Source organism: Perca flavescens, chromosome 22 (assembly GCF_004354835.1).
Source record: "Perca flavescens isolate YP-PL-M2 chromosome 22, PFLA_1.0, whole genome shotgun sequence".
NCBI lineage: Eukaryota > Metazoa > Chordata > Actinopteri > Perciformes > Percidae > Perca > Perca flavescens.
The window spans coordinates 28,725,099-28,742,598 of NC_041352.1; the positions used below are offsets into that span (position 1 = coordinate 28,725,099).

The 17,500-nt window shown below is 44.3% G+C and overlaps 2 protein-coding genes across 2 annotated transcripts in view; both read left to right on the plus strand.

Moving 5' to 3' along the window:
- galnt11 (UDP-N-acetyl-alpha-D-galactosamine:polypeptide N-acetylgalactosaminyltransferase 11 (GalNAc-T11)) overlaps positions 1-1,045 on the plus strand; it is a 27,398-nt gene extending 26,353 nt beyond the window's left edge. Inside the window, exon 12 of the mRNA XM_028569035.1 lies at positions 773-1,045. Within this exon, the coding sequence (XP_028424836.1) occupies positions 773-1,045 (273 nt within the window). The remainder of the gene's footprint in view (positions 1-772) is intronic.
- Positions 1,046-6,780: 5,735 nt separating this feature from the next.
- The window catches only part of chodl (chondrolectin), a 30,664-nt gene continuing 19,944 nt past the window's right edge, over positions 6,781-17,500 (plus strand). Inside the window, 2 exon segments of the mRNA XM_028569036.1 lie at positions 6,781-6,823; positions 15,823-15,909. Of these exon segments, the coding sequence (XP_028424837.1) occupies positions 6,781-6,823; positions 15,823-15,909 (130 nt within the window).

The window sequence follows — 17,500 nt, forward strand, 5'->3', positions numbered from 1 at the left end:
CTGTGTGTGTCAGAAGTGTCCCGAGTACAGCCGAGGTGTCCAAGTCCCGCCCACACTCCCGCCCGACCAATCGCGAATCAATCCCAGCTGTCTATCGTGAGGATTCAGCCAATCAGCGTGATCAGAACTAGGGCTGCAGGATATGGGGAATATAAGCACTAACGTTTTTGAATATCACGATAAAGATATTTTGTGATTAATAACCAGATATTAAAGTCAGGTATTCTGATAAAACACAACAAGCTTCAGCAACACACACACACACACTCAAACATATAGACACACACACACATACACACACTCACACATACACATACACAAAGAGACACACACACACACACACACACAGATCGCACTCACACACACACACACACATACACACACACATACACAAAGAGACACACACACAAAGAGACACACACACAAAGAGACACGCACTCACACATACACACACACACACACACAACATACACACACTCACACATACACACACACACACACACACACACACACAGATGGCACACACACACACACACACACACACACACACACACACACACACACACACACACACACAGACTCAAACATATGGACACACACACACACTCACACATACACAAAGAGACACACACACACATTGATGTGTAGTTTGAAGTCCCCTCCTGCTCTCTGATTGGCTGTCTGTGTCTCTCTCCTGCTCTCTGATTGGCTGTCTGCCTCTCTGTCTCTCCTGCTCTCTGATTGGCTGTCTGTCTCTCTGTCTGTCCTACAGAAGTCTAACCGTCTCTACCAGGTCTCGGTGGGTCAGTGTCTCTCCGTGGCCCAGCCCGTGGGACCCAAGGGTTACGTCTCCATGGCGATCTGCGATGCGTCCCAGGCGCAACAGTGGCAGCTGGGGGCTGAAGACTGTCCGTCTGCTTTTATCTTCATCACATCAGCTGATTCTCTCAGGACCTTTTACAGGCTCATATCAGCCTCTTTTAAAGGCTCCAGGCCCAGGATGGACAGGGCTGGGGGGCGGGAGGGGCAGGGGGGGGGGGTTTAGAGCCAACAGGAGAGTTTAATCTCTGTGTTCATGTTTGGGGTGGGGGGGAGTTTTAGGTCCCAGAACGAGCTACAAGATCCTGGAATGAACATTGTTATAAAACGTGACAGGCTCTGTGTGTGTGTGTGTGTGTGTGTGTGTCTGTGTGTGTGTGTGTGTGTGTGTGTGTGTGTGTGTGTGTGTCTGTGTGTGTGTGTGTCTGTGTGTGTGTGTGTGTGTGTGTGTGTGTGTGTGTGTGTGTGTGTGTGTGTGTGTGCCTGTGTGTCTCTGTGTGTGTGTGTGTGTGTGTGTGTGTGTGTGTGTGTGTGTGTGTGTGTGTGTGTGTGTGTGTGTGTGTGTGTGTGTGTGTGTGTGTGTGTGTGTGTGTGTGTGTGTGTGTGTGTGTGTGTGTGTGTGTGTGTGTGTGTGTGTGTGTGTGTGTGTGTGTGTCGTCTGTGTGTCTCTGTGTGTGTGTGTGTGTCTCTGTGTGTGTGTGTGTGTGTGCAGGGCTCTAGAGTGTGACCAGGGTGGGACTAAGATGTTTCCCAGGTCTCACCAGTGCACCTAACATCCTCTCATCCGCTGCCTCTCCACTAACGAAGCGATGTCGTTTATATGGATATGGTTTATATGGATATGGTTTATATGGATATGGTTTATATGGATATGGTTTAATGTTGCGTTACATGACCCATTCCTTCTGGAAAGCCGTCTCATCCGTCTACAGTATGAATTGTTACAGTATTAACACAGCTGTATATTGTTAGATATGAGAGGAAACCTGTATTAATAACACAGCTGTATATTGTTAGATATGAGAGGAAACCTGTATTAATAACACAGCTGTATATTGTTAGATATGAGAGGAAACCTGTATTTGGTACCAGTGTTTCTGCTGGTACAGTGCCTTGCGAAAGTATTCGGCCCCCTTTGAACTTTTCGACCTTTTGCCACATTTCAGGCTTCAAACATAAAGATATAAAACTGTAATTTTTTGTAAAGAATCAACAACAAGTGGGACACAATCATGAAGTGGAATGAAATTTATTGGATATTTCAAACCTTTTTAACAAATAAAAAACTGAAAAATTGGGCGTGCAAAATTATTCAGCCCCCTTAAGTTAATACTTTGTAGCTCCATTCCAGCTGTAAGTCGCTGGCGGTATGTCTCTATCAGTTCTGCACATCCAGAGACTGACATGTTTTCCCATTCCTCCTCGCAAAACAGCTGGAGCTCAGGGAGGTTGGATGGAGAGTTTGTGAACAGCAGTTTTCAGTTCTTTCCACAGATTCTCGATTGGATTCAGGTCTGGACTTTGACTTGGCCAGTCTAACACCTGGATGTGGTTATTTGTGAACCATTCCATTGTAGATTTTGCTTTATGTTTTGGATCATTGTCTTGTTGGAAGACAAATCTCCGTCCCAGTCTCAGGTCTTTTGCAGACTCCATCAGGTTTTCTTCCAGAATGGTCCTGTATTTGGCTCCATCCCTCTTCCCTGTCCCTCCTGAAGAAGAGCAGGCCCAAACCATGATGCTGCCTCCACCATGTTTGACAGTGGGGATGGTGTGTTCAGGGACATGAGCTGTGTTGCTTTTACGCCAAACATAACGTTTTGCATTGTTGCCAAAAGGTTTGATTTTGGTTTCATCTGACCAGAGCACCTTCTTCCACATGTTTGGTGTGTCTCCCAGGTGGCTTGTGGCAAACTTTAAACAACACTTTTTATGGATATCTTTAAGAAATGGCTTTCTTGTTGCCACTCTTCCATGAAGGCCAGATTTGTGCAGTATACGACTGATTGTTGTCCTATGGACAGAGTCTCCCCCCTCAGCTGTAGATCTCTGCAGGTCATCCAGACTGATCATGGGCCTCTCGGCTGCATCTCTGATCAGTCTTCTCCTTGTATGAGCTGAAGGTTTAGAGGGACAGCCGGGTCTTCGTAGATTTGCAGTGGTCTGTACTCTAATAAATCCGGCTTTAAACTACTCCCCAACAGTATCTGGGACCTGCCTGGTGTGTTCCTAGTTCTTCATGATGCTCTCTGAGCTTTAAACAGACCTCTGAGACTATCCCAGAGCAGGAGACTTGATTACACACAGGTGGATTCTGTTTATCATCATTAGTCATTCAGGTCAACATTGGATCATTCAGAGATCCTCACTGAACTTCTGGAGAGAGTTTGCTGCACTGAAAGTAAAGGGGCTGAATAATTTTCCACGCCCAATTTTTCAGTTTTTTATTTATTAAAAAGAAAAATATCCAATAAATTTCATTCCACTTCATGATTGTGTCCCACTTGTTGTTGATTCTTCACAAAAAAATTACAGTTTTATATCTTTATGTTTGAAGCCTGAAATGTGGCAACAGGTCAAAAAGTTCAAGGGGGCCGAATACTTTCACAAGGCTCTGTAGCTCTCGGTTACTGCGGAGGCCTCGGCGAAAAACACATTACAAGTTATTAAATGCAGCTAAGTTCAGTTGGTTGAGTAATGGCGTGTGAGACGGAGCCTGCTGGATCATAGGTCATAAAAATGCAGCGCAGTGACGATACAGACATTTCATAACCGACACTAGACGGGTGTAACGCTGAGTAGCCTAGCATACGCTTCAGTCCATCACACTCCTCGGGCTTTGTTTTTATTAAAGATTTGGGCCTTTATTTTGATAGGACAGCTGAAGACATGAAAGAGAAGAGAGGGGGGTGACATGTAGGAAAGGGCCGCAGGTCGGAGTCAAACCTCTATATTTACCAACTGAGCTATCCTGTCTGTTGTTGTTGAAAACAAGTGAAGGAGCTTTTTCATATATATATATATATATATATATATATATATATATATATATATATATATATATATATATATACAGTATCTATCTATCTATCTATCTATCTATCTATCTATATATATATATATATTTTTTTTTTTTTTATCTATCCTAGGCTATTTATTTTAGATAACTTTCAGTTACATGTGTTGCAGCTCTATATTTTCAAACTGGTAAAAGGAAACCCTGTCATTGCATTTTATTTTAATCCCAATCTCTTTTAATCTCTTCTTTTGATTTAAAACTGAACATTTAGCCCACGTTGTAAAAAGTACAGAGCTATATATCGTGTATCGCTGTTCAGCGTTAACGACGATGCGAGGAAAGATTTAGGTGCACCTAAATAAAAAAAGTTAGTCGCACCAGTACAACCAAGGCAAGAAGTTAGTGGAGCCCTGGAGTGTGTGTGTGTGTCTGTGTGTCTGTGTGTGTGTGTGTGTGTGTGTGTGTGTGTGTGTGTGTGTGTGTGTGTGTGTGTGTGTGTGTGTGTGTGTGTGTGTGTGTGTCTGTGTGTGTCTGTGTGTGTGTGTGTGTGTGTCTGTGTGTGTGTGTGTGTGTGTGTGTGTGTGTGTGTGTGTGTGTGTGTGTGTGTGTGTGTGTGTGTGTGTGTGTGTGTGTGTGTGTGTGTGTGTGTGTGTGTGTGTGTGTGTGTGTGTGTGTGTGTGTGTGTGTGTGTGTGTGTGTGTGAGTGATCAGCATTCTAACAGATTTTAGAGATGTTTTGAACCAGGAGCCTCCCTGAGTCCCGAACCTGTCAGACGGCCGATGACTCACCCTAAGGTCACCTGTTGATGATGTAATCACCTGTTGATGATGTAATCACCTGTGTGCCGTCAGGTGATCATCAGAGAGGCGCCGTGCCGACAGTATTACACGTTTTAAAGTTTGTCTCTGTGTCATTTCATCATCATTAAATGTTGAACATGAATCCAGAGACTGACTTACTTTTAGTAAAAATGTGACTAACTTTCAAGCTCTTGATTGTTTTATCTGAATTAAGTGATATATCGAATGAAAAGTGACGTCATGGAAACAGTAAAATTCGCTAGAATTTCATGAATATCGACTCAAAGGAAATACGTTCAGTCTCATCTGACTTTCTCTTGATCGATATATAGATCGGCTTATGCGATAAACGCTGATGGAAACGTTATTTGCCAAATAAATTAATGAATTGTGATGAAGTTTTAAGGTCATTTCATGGTTGCAACCCGCCACAAAATGAAGAAGAAGAAGTTGTAGTCCATTTCCTGCCAGTATTTCCTCTCTGTCTGCACACAGGACAGGCGTCAACAGAGACATGATGGAAGTGGACCAACGAGGAGACGAGAGACTTTCTGAATTTAATTTACAAGCAAAATATAACGGCTATTTTAGATATAGCAACAATCTAAGAGATGCCATCATTTATCAGGAACTGGCGAAGGAAATGACCAACAAAGGTCAGGACGAGCCGCGGGGCGTCCCGCGGAGTGAATGGAAGGAGCTCTAACAGCGATACCTGTCTCTACAAAGAGAGGTGTCCCTCAGCGGTGCCGGAGGGGACAAAAAGGAGAGTTCACCTTTCTGATGAGCTGGATCAGATCCTCGGCCAAAGGCCCATCGGAGCATCGGAACTACTTGTGTCTAGAAAAACTTTGTTCGTAAAAATTTGCTTGAATGTTTTCATTCCGATTCAGTGCAAAAATGAACGGAAACACCTTAAAATGTCTCAAATCTTTTCCATATACCAATTTAATCGCTAAAACAGCATGTGTGACGGAGATGGAAACCCACTCCGCTTTATTCCCAGGAGTTTATTTACCGAACTTGAGATAATTTGACTGACGGGTGGAGGGAGACTGAGCTAGAGACAGCGTTAGGGTCAGTTAGAGAAGGGGGGAGGTTTCTGGATGGACTTCTGGGACATTGTGTCTAAGATTAATCAGATTTCATTACCTGTTGACCCACAATGTTGCTGGCTGGAGAACTTTATAAAAATTGATAAACCACTTGACAAATTTCTAATAAAATGTTTTTGGAAATAGCCCTGGCAGTGAATCCCAGAAAGTGTGTTACCGTCACATGGAAGTCTGATTCCCCCCCCCCCATCCATGACTAAATGGTTTTAGAAATTAATAACGATGTGCCTTTAGAGGAAATAACATATAATCTTAGAAAGTAATAGAACACCTTTATTAAAATGTGGCAGCCCGATCTAGATCAGTGATTTCCAACCACTGTGAGAAATGATCCTATTTTACTTTGGTCCAACAATTTTTCATTTATTGCGTTACTGCAAATATGTGTGTGTGTGTGTGTGTGTGTGTTTGAGCCTGTGTGAGCCTGTATGGTTGTGTGTGTGTGTGTGTGTGTGTGTGTGTGTGTGTGTGTGTGTGTGTGTGTGTGTGTTTGAGCCTGTGTGTGTGTGTGTGTGTGTGTGTGTGTGTGTGTGTGTGTGTGACTGAGTGTGTGTGAGCCTGTGTGTGCCTGTATGGTGTGTGTGTGTGTGTGTGTGTGTGTGTGTGTGTGTGTGTGTGAGCCTGTGTGTGAGCCTGTGTGTGTGTGTTTGAGCCTGTGTGAGCCTGTGGTTGTGTGTGTGTGTGTGTGTGTGTGTGTGTGTGTGTTTGAGCCTGTGTGTGTGTGTGTGTGTGTGTGTGTGTGTGACTGAGTGTGTGTGTGTGTGTGTGTGTGTGTGTGTGTGTGTGTGTGTGTGTGTGTGTGAGCCTGTGTGTGTATGGTGTGTGTGTGTGTGTGTGTGTGTGTGTGTGTGTGTGTGTGTGTGTGTGTGTGTGTGTGTGTGTGTGTGTGTGAGCCTGTGTGTGTGTGTTTGAGCCTGTGTGAGCCTGTATGGTTGTGTGTGTGTGTGTGTGTGTGTGTGTGTGTGTGATGACTGGCAGAGAAATGAAATACCATTCAGTGCCAGTAGGAGGCAGTATAGCGTAATAATGACCTTGTTGAACTCCTGCCAGCTGGTGGCAGTGAGAGGATGTAAACAGTAGGGCCCAGATCATCGATGTAAGCCTGATGAATACATTTTTAAAAGGAAAAATGCAGATTCTGATCTTATTTCGGTACAATGTGTCATTTTGAAACATTTTTGGTTGGTGGTCTGCCGCAGGATTTTTTTAATGTAAAAAATGTGCCGTGGCTCAAAAAAGGTTGAAACCACTGGTCTAGATTCTGTGGATAATGTGTTATTGGTTATGTGACTGACCTCGAAACATTACTACTACTTTAAAATATTGGAGTGTGGAGCGATGTGACTGTTATCGAGGCATAATATAATTTTTTCTTTTAAAGCCAACTCGGGTCAAGTGGAGAAAAAGGAGAAAAAAGTCTTCTAAAACGGCAAAAAAAGACTTACAAGGTTTTTTGGGTCACCGTGTTCAAGACGGACACAGGTGGTTTTTTTTTTTTTAAAAGCAAAAAAAAAAGAATAAAAGGAAAAATCAACTAAGTTCAATCACTCAAAAAGGCTCCAAGACACAGGATGTCCCTACAGCAAGGGTTCAGGTCAAGAGAGCCAGTTTTTGGCTCAGCACCCATTTTTATATGAACATTTCTTGGGGTTCAACCCCCCATCACAGCGAGGTGTGTTTTTCCACCTTTGTTTTCACCTTACATGGTAATACAGTCTTAAAACAAGCATCAGGTTGGATATACGTAGAAACACCTCATATGACGATATTTCCTATATACATATGCATGTTGCTATATAACATAAAATCTAACAGCTCATTTCATCACTAGGTCAGAGCAGTAACCTTTTCCTCCCCTCTGTGCACCCAGAGCCTAGCCCCCAAGTGCATGTATACAGGGCCCCAACAGCACTTCCTCTTTCCAGCTGTGCAGGTTCAGACAGACAGTTACACAAAGCAACTTCTGCATCTGAAGCCTCTTGCAGACACTTCCTCTTCACGCCTGCAGGGTCAGACAGGACCTGACAGTAGGGAATTACAATAGTCCAGCCTGGAAGTAACGAATACATGGACTAGTTTTTCCGCATCGTTTTGAGACAGGATATTCCTAATTTTGACAATATTACGAAGATGAAAAAAGGCTGTTCTCGATGATTGTTTTAGATGGGCGTTAAAGGATATATCTTGATCAAAAATAACTCTTAGATTTCTGACAGTAGTGCTGGAGGCCAGGACAATACCATCCAGAGTAGCTATGTCTTTAGATAATGAAGTTCGGAGGTGTTTAGGTCCCAGCACAATAACTTCAGTTTTGTTAGAGTTTAACATCAGAAAATTATAGGTCATCCAGGATTTTATATCTTTAATACATGCTTGAAGTTTAGCTAACTGACTGGTTTCGTCTGGTTTGATTGACAAGTATAATTGGGTGTCGTCCGCATAGCAGTGATAGTTAATTGAGTGTTTCCTAATAATATTGCCTAGAGGAAGCATATATAAGGAGAATAAAACTGGTCCAAGCACCGAGCCTTGTGGAACGCCATGTTTAACTTTCGCGTACTTAGAGGATTTATCATTAACATTAACAAATTGAGATCGATCAGAGAAATAAGACTTAAACCAGCTTAGTGCAATTCCTTTAATTCCGACTAAGTGTTCTAATCTCTGTAACAGGATTGTATGGTCAATAGTGTCAAATGCAGCACTAAGATCTAGTAAAACAAGAATGGAGACAAGTCCTTTGTCTGCAGCAGTAAGAAGGTCATTAGTAATTTTCACCATTTTCATCTGTGCTATGATGCTTTCTAAATCCTGATTGATACAAATACATTTCAAAAAGCAGGAGTATGGTTTTAGCTTTTTTTTGGGATTTTCAACTACCCTCGTTCAACAGGAGCATCATTTTGGGGGAGGGGGGTTATTGGTTGGTGTTTGTTCTTGTTGTTTAAAAAAGGTCACAGTTAAAAGAAAATTAGGAAAGTAAAGAGACCTTTCCACTGACATATATACAGACATATGTACAGACATATGTACAGACATATGTACAGACATATATACAGACATGCTTTTTTTGATAACTCTGCAAACCCTTGGTGTTCTCTCAATGAGCTTCATGAGGTAGTCACCTGAAATGGTTTTACCTTCACAGGTGTGCTTTGTCAGGGTTCATTAGTGGAATTATTTCCCTTATTAATAATAAAAAAGCAAAGGGTGGCTACTTTGAAGAATCTAAAATATAAGACATGTTTTCAGTTATTTCACACTTTTTTGTTAAGTACATAATTCCATATGTGTTCATTCATAGTTTTGATGCCTTCAGTGAGAGCCAGCTGGTTCTTTATTCAGACTCTTATAAAGGTTCCAGGGAGGAGGGAACGCTGTAAATACTCCCTGAGGACCAACAGACAGATGTCAATGTGTGTGTGTGTGTGTGTGTGTGTGTGTGTGTGTGTGTGTGTGTGTGTGTGTGTGTGTGTGTTTGTGTGTGTGTGATGGCCTGCAGAGTATTGACGAGAAGAGAAACCTTGTTATTTCGGGGGCTGAATCACTGGAAGCCATCAATTACTCTTATTACACACACACACACACACACACAGACACACACACACACACACACACACACACACACACACACACACACACACACACACACACACACACACACACACACACACACACACACACACACACACACACACACACACACACACACACACACACACACACACACACACACACACACACACACACACACACACACACACACACACACACACACACACACACAGACACACACACACACACACACACACACACACACACACACACACACACACACACACACACACACACACACACACACACACACACACACACACACATACACAGACACACACACACACACACAGACACACACACACACACACACACACACACACACACACACACACACACACACACACACACACACACACACACACACACACACACACACACACACCCTTATTAACCTTATTGACCTCCTGTTGTAGTTGAGTTGAGTGCTGAACACCCTGACACAGATCTCTGACCGATCGCATTTCATAATTGAATAAACTCAGTGAAAGCTTTTGATTGGTCCAGGCTGCCAGTCCTCCAGCAGGGTTTATAAGGCCAGCTACACACTGTCTGCATGGCCTGAGCGTGGCGTGGCGTGGCCTGAGCGTGGCGTGGCGTGGCGTGGCGTGGCCTGAGCGTGGCGTGGCGTGGCGTGGCGTGGCCTGAGCGTGGCGTGGCGTGGCCTGGCGTGGCCTGAGCGTGGCGTGGCGTGGCCTGGCGTGGCGTGGCGTGGCCTGGCGTGGCGTGGCGTGGCCTGAGCGTGGCGTGGCGTGGCCTGAGCGTGGCGTGGCGTGGCCTGGCGTGGCGTGGCGTGGCGTGGCGTGGCCTGGCGTGGCGTGGCGTGGCCTGGCGTGGCGTGGCGTGGCGTGGCGTGGCCTGGCGTGGCCTGGCGTGGCCTGGCGTGGCCTGAGCGTGGCCTGAGCGTGGCGTGGCGTGGCGTGGCGTGGCCTGGCGTGGCGTGAGCGTGGCCTGAGCGTGGCCTGAGCGTGGCGTGAGCGTGGCCTGAGCGTGGCCTGAGCGTGGCCTGAGCGTGGCCTGAGCGTGGCGTGAGCGTGGCGTGAGCGTGGCATCTTTACACACCAGAAAGGTGTCTAACGCGGCACGCGTTGCACTTCAGGACCAACATGACATCATGACTTCCCCTAAATATTAGAGATGGCCCGATACCACTTTTTTTGATTCCCGATACCGATTCCGATACCAGAGTGTCATATATTTCATTATGTTATAACAGCTGTATACTACTATCTCTGTATGATGATATGATGTATAACAGCTGTATACTACTATCTCTGTATGATGATATGATGTATAACAGCTGTATACTACTATCTCTGTATGATGATATGATGTATAACAGCTGTATACTACTATCTCTGTATGATGATATGATGTATAACAGCTGTATACTACTATCTCTGTATGGATGTGATATGATGTATAACAGCTGTATACTACTATCTCTGTATGATGATATGATGTATAACAGCTGTATACTACTATCTCTGTATGGATGGGATATGATTTCTATCTCTGTTGTCTGGCTCAGGTTAAACTCTTTGTGAAACATGAACAAACACAAACAATGAATGTCGTAGAACTTTTTTTTATTATCCAGTCTGACAGTCAGTTATAACGGAAAAAGAACATAAATAAACTACTTTAATGTAGATTTTCTTTAGGGCTTTATTACGTGGTATCGGATCGGTGCATAAACTCCAGTACTTCCCGATACCAATACCAGCGTTTTAGGCAGTATCGGAGCCGATACCGATACTGGTATCGGAACATCTCTACTAAATATACACGCCGACTTACCAAAGCCAAGCAGCGTGTTATCTGTACACATATTCAGCCATCTGCGTGCATGTCTGCGGGCGTACACAAACACGCCGCATGTTATCGCCATACGAAAGCTGCGGTTGAGTTCAGGGAACATCACACGTGGTCACAGGCGGGACCTGATCCCCCGGTCTCCTGGGTGAAGGTCCTGTGGTTGACCCATCCTCCCCCCCCAGACCACCTAGCCTGGTGAGACCGTCCTGATCTGGACTGAGGATTCCACCAATCTATCAATATCTCTAAAAACCCCGTTCAGTTTGAAAAGAAGGGCAACCTTAAAAAGCCCCGGTCCTGATTGTATATGTAGTCGGCTGCTTTCCTCCTGTGCAGAACAATTAGCCCCCATCTTTCACCATATCTTCCAGCTTTCACCTAACCTACAGAGGGTGCCAAAGAGTTGGAAGCAGTTGATAGTCATCCCTGTGGCCAAAAATTAACTATCCTAAAGTTCTTAATGATTTCAGACCTGTGGCCCTGACTTCTCCTGACCAAGACTGCACATCTACTTGACCCTCTTCAGTTCGCACATAGAGCTGGACGGGAGTAAAAGATGCCACTTCGACCTTAAAGTCCCCATATTATGAAAAAATCACTTTTTCTGGGATTTGGGTTGTTCTTTTGTGTCTCTGGTGCTTCCACACATACAAATCCCTCCATGGTGTTCTGAGTGAGATACAGTTTCTGAATGTGTCCTGTCTTCAGTCTCCTGGTGACCTGGTCAAAATCGGCTCAGACTGTGACGTCACAATCCAAAATGAGCTGGCTAACCACAACCGTTAGCTCGTAGCGTTAGCGTTAGCATGCTAAAGCTAGCATGCTACGTCGTTCTCAATAGAAAGGAATGCTACAACACACACTAGTTCACCATAATCTCCAAAAGAACTACTTCCATGTGCTCCCTGGTTTAGAAGAAGTCACCCAGCTAACCCTGCCTTGGAACTGACTGAAGTCGGAGAAACAGCCTTTCTTTTACTGTCTATGGAGCTAGCTGACATGCTCTACGGTCTGAGCTAGTGAGCATGTGCGAGTGCAATCAAAGATAGTACAGAAGAAGATGAAAAGAGGTCTCACTCTGTAGCTAAAACAGAAACCAGGTGAAAAGAGGATCTGCAGCAGTGAGAGAGAGCTGTGCAGTACAACAAAAACATGGTGTTTTTTGAAAATTAAACCATGTAAACCTATTCTGGTACAACCTTAAAATACAGTTATGAACCTGAAAATGAGCATAATATGGGCGCTTTAATAAACCTTGTTTTAAAACATCTTGAAGGAAACAAAAACCATGCCACGCTGCTATTCGTTGACTTTTCGTCAGCTTTTAACACAATCCTAGCCTCGTGAGAGGGTCCTGATCTGGCTGAGCTCCAGTTTTCCACTCTCAGATCAGTCTGGCATCTTGAGATAGAGAAACTTTGGAGCTGTTTGCCAAACGCCAAACGACGGACCAATCAGCGTTGAGTTTGAGGCGGGTTTAGGTGGTGATAGACAGATGGTTTATCCAATCAGCTAACCAGGATTTTCAGACAGCGGTAGCTCCAATTCTGTTAGCTGCTCGGTAATGCTTTTTCCTCTTGGATCCTTCTTTTGGAATATGGACCAGGAACCTGAAATGGGGCCTTTTATTCTTTTATTCCTAATTCTCGTTACACAAACGGCAAATCTCCTTTACCGACATGTTGCTAGCTTGCTGAGCTAACGAGCTATGCTTAGCCTGCAGCAGCAGCAGGGGTAGCCAGGCTTCTGGTTGTATTTTCATACGCTTCGTTAATCTGATTGGTTGATTTGGCCCGTCTATCACCAACATATAGGTGGTAGATAGACAGATGGTTTATCCAATCAGCTAACCAGGATTTTCGCCCCTTCCCAAAAGTTCTCCAACGATAAGTTCCCAGATGGATATGCCGAGTCAGGTTACCGACCAACCTCCATATGCAGATTTTCTCCCTTACATACTACTCTCTATGGCGTCACTTCACACCCAATCCCGAGGTAATGTAAGTCAACGGAGGCCCACGGCGTTGATAAACACGCTAAAAAGCCGGTATGCGTCTTGATAACACGCCAATAATGGCGTACGAATTGGCGTGTCATACATACACCACTTCATGACATCAGTCTGGCAGGACTTTTCTAAATGTGGGTTTAGGAGATTCTAGATCTGGAGGAGGTCTGGGTCCCAGGACTCTGAAGAGGACCTGCAGGACCTGTCCATGTGTTAGGGCTTCTGGAGGACCTCGATGAGGTCTTAAAGGACAACTCTGGTGCAAAACGCCCCTATAGGTGTTAAAGGTGCCCTGCCATACAAAACCGTTTTTACTTCCATACGTCCATGTGTGTGTGTGTCTGTGTGTGTTTTACTGTGTGTGTGTGTGTGTGTGTTTTACTGTGTGTGTGTGTGTGTGTGTGTGTGTTATGTGGTGAATGTGAAGATGAACTGCTACCTCCTCTGTCAGCTCTGGACACTGAACAGAAATCAGACCAATCACAACAGCTGGTCAGTCTGACATCACACTGCCTGAGCTCATTACTATTCATGAGCTCGTCCAGTTGGGCTGGGTAAAGGATTCTGACAGCCAGGCTCTCGTTGGCTAGCTCTTAGCCAATCAGATTCAGACAGCTTAGCTCGTTGAATATTAATGAGAACTGGCACAAATCGAGCTGCAGGCTTTTCTATACCGCGCTAGAATGGCTTGAAAGAAGGTAACCAAGGTTACAGAGTCCATGGTAGACCTTCAGACATCACCACAAAGTCATGAAATACATGTGGCAGGGCACCTTTAATAATGATAACCCACTCTGTCGTTCTCTGGGACATGTTTTCATGCTAAGCTAATGGGTTTGTAGCTTGAAAACAAGCTAGCGCTGACCGCTGACTAGCTTACAGCGCTAGTATTCGGGGCACAGGGAAAGTAAAATGAAATCGCTATTTATACACCACTAAAAAGGCTCAAAATATCACCACACTTCCACGGTAGCTTAATGAGAGTCCCTACGTCTTAACCCAAGCATTGAGGACTTTGGGACAGTTTATTAAAAAGATAGATTAGTTAGCTCCCAAGACGGTGATCGCCTGCATACGAGAACGGTAATGTCTTCCTAATCTATCTTTTTAATAAACTGTCTGTACACTTACAAAGTCCTCAATGCGTGGGTTCACATGTAGGGACCCTCGTTATACTACCGAGGAGGTGTGGTGATATTTAGAGCCTTGGTAGTGGTAGAGAAATAGAGATTTGGTTTTTACTTCCCCTGGGCCCTGAATACTAGCGCCGGAAGTTCTCTAAGGGCTCTGGTTCTGGTTTTAAAAAGTTCCCAGAACTCATGAGGAGGTGTGGAGGAGTGTGTGTGTGTGTGTGTGTGTGTGTGTGTGTGTGTGTGTGTGTGTGTGTGTGTGTGTGTGTGTGTGTGTGTAATGCAGATTGATTTTTCACAGCAGGTTATATTACAGAGCTTTTAGACACACACACACACACACACACACACACACACAGGAAGAGTTAATGTGACATCATGCAGTCTGAGCGGCTGCCGGCTGATTGGACGGTTGGATTGAATCTGCCTCATGAATTCACGTTTAGAAATTTAGAAAAACTTTATTGATCTGCAGCTCCTTTACAGAACATTGTGGGATTGATGGATTACTGCTGTGTGTGTCTGTGTGTGTGTGTGTGTGTGTGTGTGTGTGTGTGTGTGTGTGTGTGTGTGTGTCTGTTACAGTGTGTGTATGTGTGTGTGTCTGTCTGTGTGTCCTTGTGTGTGTGTGTGTGTGGGGGTGTGTGTGTGGGTGTGTGTGTGTGTGTCTGTTACAGTGTGTGTCTGTGTGTCTTGGTGTGTTTCTGTGTGTGTGTGTGTGTGTGTGTTTCTGTTACAGTGTGTGTGTGTGTGTGTGTGTGTGTGTGTGTGTGTGTGTGTGTGTGTGTGTGTGTGTGTGTGTAAGTGTGTGAGTGTGTCTGTGAGTTTGCGTGTTACAGTGTGTGTGTGTGTGTGTGTGTCTGTGTGTTTTACTTTGTGTGTGAGTGTGTGTGTGTGTGTCTGTGTGTGTTTTACTGTGTTTGTGTGTGTGTGTGTGTGTGTGTGAGTGTGTGTGTGTGTGTATACGGTTACAGTGTGTGTGTGTGTGTGTGTGTGTGTGTGTGTGTCTGTGTGTGTTTTACTGTGTGTGTGTGTGTGTGTGTTTGTGTGTACGTGTGTGTGTGTGTGTGTGTGTGTGTGTGTGTGTGCGTGTTACAGTGTGTGTGTGTGTGTGTCTGTTCTGTGTGTGTGTGTGTGTGTGTGTGTGTGTGTGTGTGTGTGTGTGTGTCTGTGTGTGTTTTGTTGTGTGTGTGTGTGTGTGTGTGTGTGTGTGTGTGTGTGTGTGTGTGTGTGTGTGTGTGTGTGTGTGTGTGTGTTTGGTACCACACCTTCTTACTACCAGACACTTTTTATCTTAAGTACAGTCCCGCGGTGGACACAGGAAGGGGCGGGACTTCCTCTCTCTGTGGCCCAATATAATTTATCCCCGTTCACAGTGATGTCAGATGTTGAGCTCTTCATCCTGCTTCCTCCTCTTCTTCCTCTCGGCACGGAGGTTAACGTGTGTGTGTGTGTGTGTGTGTGTGTGTGTGTGTGTGTGTGGTAATCAGCGGTAAGTGGAGTGTTTCTGGACGGAGACGATCAGCCGCCTACAGCGGATCAATACAGAAATCAATACTGAGAATGGAGGGAGAGATATAACAGGTCAGTGATGTGTGTGTGTGTGTGTGTGTGTCTGTGTGTGTGTGCGCCTCCACGACATCATTATGTAAAACACTTGTTTATACAAACAGTGGAGTTGTGTGTGTGTGTGTGTGTGTGTGTGTGTGTGTCTGTCTGACTGTCAAGTGAACTTTCTGACAGTCGTTTTAAAGAAGATCCAAAGTTTTGGGTTCAAACTGCGGTCAACACACACACACACACAGACACACACACACACACACACACACACACACACACACACACACACACACACACACACACACACAGCTTGAATTTCAGAGTCTAAGTGTTTCAGTAAAATAATCTGTTAACACCTTCCTGTACATTTACACATTATATGATCAGTGTACTGCAGATCATTCACTTCTAAGATCCTTTTAGTTTAACATGAAACCGCCCCGAAATCACCATCACCAAACTACACCAGACTCCATGTAAATAATCAGGACTTTTAGCGTGTATAGAGCCAGCATATCTCCACCAGACTTCATGTAAATAGTCAGGACTTTTAGCGTGTATAGAGCCAGCATATCTCCACCAGACTCCATGTAAATAATCAGGACTTTTAGTGTGTATAGAGCCAGCATATCTCCACCAGACTCCATGTAAATAATCAGGACTTTTTAGTGTGTATAGAGCCAGCATATCTCCACCAGACTCCATGTAAATAATCAGGACTTTTTAGCGTGTATAGAGCCAGCATATCTCCACCAGACTCCATGTAAATAATCAGGACTTTTAGTGTGTATAGAGCCAGCATATCTCCACCAGACTCCATGTAAATAATCAGGACTTTTAGCGTGTATAGAGCCAGCATATCTCCACCAGACTCCATGTAAATAATCAGGACTTTTAGCGTGTATAGAGCCAGCATATCTCCACCAGACTCCATGTAAATAATCAGGACTTTTAGTGTGTATAGAGCCAGCATATCTCCACCAGACTCCATGTAAATAATCAGGACTTTTAGTGTGTATAGAGCCAGCATATCTCCACCAGACTCCATGTAAATAATCAGGACTTTTAGCGTGTATAGAGCCAGCATATCTCCACCAGACTCCATGTAAATAATCAGGACTTTTAGTGTGTATAGAGCCAGCATATCTCCACCAGACTCCATGTAAATAATCAGGACTTTTAGCGTGTATAGAGCCAGCATATCTCCACCAGACTCCATGTAAATAATCAGGACTTTTAGCGTGTATAGAGCCAGCATATCTCCACATGTAAATGGGTGAATTAAGGGTTTATTTCAACCAAACCAGAGTGGTGATTGTTGGAACAGTGGAAAGATGAACCAAGACGGCTTTTGTTAGTTTTTTTTAGTTTCTGTCCACTTTGAATGAAGTGTGTTTTATGATGATAAAAGTCCTGATTATTTACATGGAGTCTGGTGGAGATAGGCTGGCTCTATACACGCTAAAAGTCCTGATTATTTACATGGAGTCTGGTGTAGTTTGTTGATGGTGATTTTGGGGCTGTTTCATGTTAAACTAAAAGGATCTTACTCTTTAACTAAAAGGTCTATCTCTGTAGGGATCCATCCCATAATGTTGTCAGACACTTAGAATAA